Here is a 6,303-nt window from a genome sequence, read left to right as displayed (position 1 = left end):
AGACAGAATGTTGGATCTTAGCTGCCTAAGAACTGGCATTAAGAACATACTCGACAAGTAAAGCATAGATAAGACTTCAGAGACACCTCTGAGTAGATCGTGTGGACACTCTACTGAAGCTGTAAGGCATATTATCAGTGGATGCACGAAGCTTGTCCAGAGAGAGTACAGGAAACGTAATGACAAGGTGGCCCTGCGGGTACACTGGAAGATGTGCAGCAAGTACGACATAGAATGTACCGACAAGTGGTTTGATCATCATCCATTAGCAGTCGCAGAATATAGAGATGCTCGAATTACATGGGAAACGACTATCTACACAGATAGAAAGCTGCAGCACAATCGACCGGATACACAGGAGTGGACACTAATTGACAAAGCTGTACCAGCGGGTCAGAACATTATCAAAACCGAGGACGGGAAGTTGACCAAATATCAAAATCTAGCAATCGAAATTAAGAGACAACACAGAGCATTGAAAGTGACAGTAATACCAATCGTGATTGGTGCGCTTGGAGCAATCTCAAAGAACGCAAAAGACCTGTCATAGGAAGTTAGACATTCCTGACATCGTTAGAACAGCTCACATATTATGGAAAGTGCTGTGTTTCTCTGCTGCAAGAATTACCCACAAGAGCATCTTTGGACTGGAAAGAATCACACAATAATAATAATTAAAACAATAATAATAATGGAAACATTTCATTTCCAATTCAACTTAAACTACAACTACAAATCTCACTATTACAATGTAAATTGCAATGGGCTAGTCTGGTTTTACAAGAAAAAAACTATAACAATCGTAAGGTATAAGGAAAAATTGAGAAAAAAAATAAACAACTAAAGTTAAAAAGGATGTAATTCCAGATTTTTCCATGGCTTTTTTTGCAACAAGTATGTAGTACGTAGTACGGATGGCAATGTTGGGAAGTTTAGAAATGAGGCACTGTTTTTGTTGCTGATCGATGGAGAGAGAGAGTCACACATTTTGAAGAATGGATTGCAGGAATTGCCAAAGATGTCAAGAGAGCTCATAGAAAGATTAACAAAGGAGACACATTTAAACTGCCCTTCTAAACCAGATAAGAGAGGAGCATACTTGCTGTGTTTTCTTGTACAATAATAATAATAATAATAATAATAATAATAACAATAATAACGATCGATTTATTCACAGCATGGTATGATATAGATATCTATGTACAAGCTTATTTAGGCCTTCTTTGCAAAATTTAAGAATAAATATTCAATAACTACATGTATATAACAATTAGATAAATAAATTGAAAGAAAAGAACTTGAAGATTAACAGACTTTTTGAAAATTTTACAATGAGTTTATAGTTATGTTTTACTCTTTTCACACCAAGGCGATTATTTTCTTCATTTTCTAGTCACAAAATCCAACATGAGCTACGTAGCATCAGGTTGCAACAACATTCTTCTCCTTTCCATTTTTTTATCTGAATTAAACTGGGCAATATTTGATGACTCTTGTATTTCTGTGCACAACTTATGCCATAAGATTTTTTTATTATTAGCTAGCTATATTAGGATAAGCAACGAAAGGAGCATCGTGGCAGGGAGCCGGAGGAGGGGGGGGGCAGATGTTCCCTAGCTTCGACCATTCCAAAATTGTGGTAATTTCGTATCTTTTCGGCTAAAAAATATTGGGCGTTAATAGAATGCTATGAAAGTTCAAAGATACCAATCAGCACATGGAGGAGATTATGAAGACAGAGGAAGCCAAGAAACGTTTTCGAATGACAGTCAAACTGATGGTTAAGCTAATAAAAAACTGATGGTCAAGCTTTATTCACAGTCTGCCTAGCCAAATCTGTACAATTTCACAGCTTCACGGAGGAATCTACGGTCGCACGGTGTGATCCCATACAGATATATCAATTGGTGAAGAAGTCATGATATATCTACAGCACATGGATTTGGGTATTCTTCGAGCTGTTTGCAGTTCGAATCCATCAATACTTATGCCACGTTGTAGTGTCTAGATTCTGTTTCCAGATGAAAATGGCGTTAGAAACTTTCAAACGCAAATCTAATATTAAAACCAAAACTTTCCATTCAGTAACACTGCTCCATCCATCCATCCATCCATCCATCCATCCATCCACCCATCCATCCATCCATCCATCCATCCATCCATCCATCCATCCATCCATCCATCCATCCATCCATCCATCCATCCATCCATCCACCCATCCATCCATCCATCCATCCATCCATCCATCCATCCATCCATCCATCCATCCATCCATCCATCCATCCATCCATCCATCCATCCATCCATCCATCCATCCATCCATCCATCCATCCATCCATCCATCCATCCATCCATCCATCCATCCATCCATCCATCCATCCATCCATCCATCCATCCATCCATCCATCCATCCATCCATCCATCCATCCATCCATCCAACCATCCATCCATCCATCCATCCATCCATCCATCAATCCATCCATCCATCCATCCATCCATCCATCCATCCATCCATCCATCCATCCATCCATCCATCCATCCATCCATCCATCCATCCATCCATCCATCCATCCATCCATCCATCCATCCAACCATCCATCCATCCATCCATCCATCCATCCATCCATCCATCCATCCATCCATCCATCCATCCATCATATTTTTTACGAATTCTCATGTTTTGGTTACCTGCTAGACTTCACAAAGAGCCACGAAAATTTGTCACTGTGGAAGTTTCTATGCAAGAGCCTGTTATTAGTTGTCCCAGGTAGGCCTAATTGAAGCCTTGGTTTCTCTCTTCCCTACGTATGTGCCTTTTTCGAATTACCATTAAACCTTAAAATGAACATTTCTTCTAAATCACCAATCCTAGGTAGGACTAGGTTAAAACGGCTTAGCTAGAGTGGAAGCTCTAAAGACGTTTGTTGTAACTGCTTTTCTCAGATTACCAATTACATTACGTTAAACATAGAATTATGTGATACAAAAAGACACGAAGGCTCTCAACGATCACGAATGTATGACCCCCAAACTGTTTATTTTAGAAGCAATTTAATTGGTGTAGCGTAGTTTAGGGCATCTTAGTTCGATGATTATGGGCCCCTGATCAAAACGGTCTTCCAAACTATTTTATATCTTTGTTTTTAAGAAGTTGCGCCAATTCACCTTGTTTTCAAAACGAAGACTTTCTTGCAGTCCGTTCTTCGAGGCTTCGTCTCAGCTTTTTCCTTAGGCAGCCTAGAGGCCCCCGTTATGCCACGTGGCTAGTAGAACTGATGGAGCAACCCTAACAGTTCAGACCTCGCGTTTCTGATTGGCCTGTTTCGATGAACTGATTTTCATGAGTTTCAAAGACAAATTTTAGGAAATTGAAATTGAATTATTACGCTTCCCTGTTAGATGATAGATAATGTTAAAACGATTAAGAGGTCCGAAAGAATAGCAATGACAGACAGACAGAAAGAAAAGCAAAAATATTCGCTGAATCGACGAAATGCAAAATGCTCTAATTCAAAATCTTAGTGAAAGCAAATATTGGATACTAACAATTCTGGTAAATATAGCTAGCCACAAATATTCGTCACGGTGTCGAGGTTCTATGCAAGAGCCTGTTATTAGTTGTGCCAGGTAGGCTTGGTTTTGTTTAAGTTCTCTCTTCCCTAAGTATGAGCCTCCTACGATTTAACCCCTAGACCATAGAATGAGCATTTCTACTAAGTCACCAACCTGATATGACAATTTTTTAAAAATGAATAACATATGTCCATTCTGAAAGGGTTTTTAATCGCAAATGGCAAGCTATAATAGAGGAAACATTTCAAAATGTTATTGTTTGACGTCCAAAATGCTTCGTTTCTCAAAGTGAACATCAAGAACGCAAATTGTGACAAAAGTGAATTAATTGTGTGTTAAAATATAGAATTACTAGACGTGAGGGTTTATAGTATGCAAGAACCTAAGATGATGTAAACATGTGCTAGAACGGATAAACACTGTGCAAGAACAAATAGTACCAACGTAGATATGATTTTTGGTAATGTCAATCTCAAAAGCACGTTATCTGAATTCATCAAAAGCAACCTTCCGTTTCCATACTCCATCTACTTTTTTGGAGATTCCTCTTTTTGTTGCTGCCCAAATCGCCTGGCCGGAGTCATCTATTATCCAAGAGCTTTCTGGCAACTCTGGTAACAAATCAACACTGGCTGCTTTCAGAGCTTTTCTTATTTGCTGTTGATCCTTTACTTGTGTCCATTCGGAATCTTCCATCTGATCAAACACACTGTATGGGTAATAAGAAATAGCATAAGATATTCCAAATCTGCTCAATCCATAGACAGTTTTCTTTTCAACATCAACACCCATCAGTGAGGAAATATAAGGCAGCTGTCGCCAAAATTCGTTCTGCTTCTCTGTGAAAAAGCAAGTGGCAGAGTCTCTTGTCGTGTGTGTTTTATTTTGATAACAGAAAAAGAATTGCTGATTTACTTCGTCATAAATCATGCTGAATGCTAGAGACGGCAACCTCACTGATTTCTCCCTGATATCTCTACTCTGGTTAATTTTGCATTTGAATGGCACATTCCTCTCTAAAGTCGAGTTCACAGTTCCATTGAATTTTGTCAAGTTGTTCTTATACGCAAAATCAATGATGATATCTTCATTGCAGTTTTCTCCTCTTGATAAAGTCTTTGGGTATTTTGCCTGGAGTGTTATCGAGAATTCCTGCCTGTTTAGCAGCCACATTGTATCAGTTTCAATCATAATAAACCCAGGCGTGGTTGTGTTTCTGGACGGGGGTAGACTGAAGCGACTTGTGTTGACGAATGCCAGTGATTTCAACTGAAGAAATTTGGTATTGAAATAAATCATGAGAGTTACACCATAAGCATTTGAGTTGCTTTTTCCAATCAAATGGGAAATTGAGAGGTTTAGGTAAAGATAGCTGTTTTCAACCAAATTATCCAAATTGAACGTTGTTAAATTAAACTGAAGATTGCTCGAATCTGTCTTGGATCTTTTGATTTGATATGTTGTTGAATAAGCCAGGATTCCAGCCTCAGTTTCTGTGGTTATAGTTAGAAAGGTATTGCCCATTGGATGTGCAGCGTCTACCACCTTGAAACCAAAGCATAGAGTTACAATTCATAAAAGAAATTTGTAAGACGGCTCAAGAAGTGATATTTTGTTATCAAATAGAACAAATATCTGATGCTAATTAATCTTTTTTCGGAATCATCTTCCGCTGCTGAGCAAAATTTTTTTGTTGCTATTGATCGATTTTCTTTGATCTTTCTCTTTAAAGGCAAAATTTTCTGTTTGCTTTTAATTATTTCTCTCTTGTTGAGCAAGTTCCCATTTTTCTTCAATACTTTTCTTTATGATCGATTTAATTATCTCGACAGTTCACCGTACTATTTCGAGTAAACGCTCTTTTAATCCCCTATTCGAATAATCTCTCTTGCTTTATCAAAAAGCAGCTATATTGAATTAGCGAAAAATATATAAGCGATTAAATAGTGTAATTGCGAAACGACGCAGAAGGAAATCATATATGTTTTGAAAGCGGAAACTTCATTTTTTGCAGAGAACTCCTTCGATAAGTAATACACCGCTGACGTTTAGAGCAGCCGTGACGAAAAGGTGTTGTAGATATAAGAAAAATCCGTTTTCTATTAGTCAGGTTTTCATATATCGTAATTCGTCGGCGATGATCTATGCAGCTTCCTGATGGTGTATGACAGTCTGCGATGGTTTATGACATATGAAAAATCGAAATTTAATCTATCCTTATGCAAATGTTTGAGAAGTTCGAACAAGATGGTGTCTTACTTTAACGAGGGGAATCTACAGCTTTCTCAGATTCTTTTTTATAAGGTTTTGACCAGCTACAAATTCAGGTCATTGCTGCTGCAGTAACATTTGACTGTCACAGATTGCCTGAAAACAATAAAGTCTTTGAAAGTCACTCTCCTTTCTTTCGCCTACTGGCCACATCGCGAGAGCCACTAGTTGTTAGGTCTTCATATAGGTAAAACACAGAATTTAATATTTCAATAGATGTGTGTATTTTTATTTTTTAAATGGTAAGCTTTTTGGCATATAAGATGAGGTCATCTTGAACTCAACATATGATTGCATATCAATTTCATATTCTAGAGTGATTTTTGATAAGACAGAAGCTTTTTGAGCACGAAAAGGAGTTTGAAACGGCACGGTTCGGAGAAAGGATGAAGCAAGAACGCATTTTGGCGGAAATAAAGAGGGTTAAGACAGGCACTCTTCAAAATATAAACGACAGAT

At 38.0% G+C, this 6,303-nt stretch overlaps 1 protein-coding gene across 1 annotated transcript; it reads left to right on the top strand.

Annotated features, from left to right (window-relative positions):
• The first annotated feature begins 211 nt into the window (after positions 1-211).
• Positions 212-550, top strand: LOC148959040 (uncharacterized). Its single transcript, XM_089111432.1, has one exon. The coding sequence runs from the start codon at positions 212-214 to the stop codon at positions 548-550; it is 339 nt and encodes a 112-aa protein (XP_088967558.1).
• Positions 551-6,303: the final 5,753 nt, after the last annotated feature.

This window comes from Rhopilema esculentum, chromosome 11 (genome assembly GCF_057945365.1).
Source record: "Rhopilema esculentum isolate cy_ngs chromosome 11, ASM5794536v1, whole genome shotgun sequence".
NCBI lineage: Eukaryota > Metazoa > Cnidaria > Scyphozoa > Rhizostomeae > Rhizostomatidae > Rhopilema > Rhopilema esculentum.
The sequence above is the reverse complement of the archived record's forward strand: the minus strand, read 5'-3'. Positions and strand labels throughout refer to the sequence as shown.

Coding starts and splice junctions, on each gene's coding strand:
- LOC148959040 (XM_089111432.1), top strand. CDS start 212: ATGTGCAGCAAGTACGACATAGAATGTACCGACAAGTGGTTTGATCAT.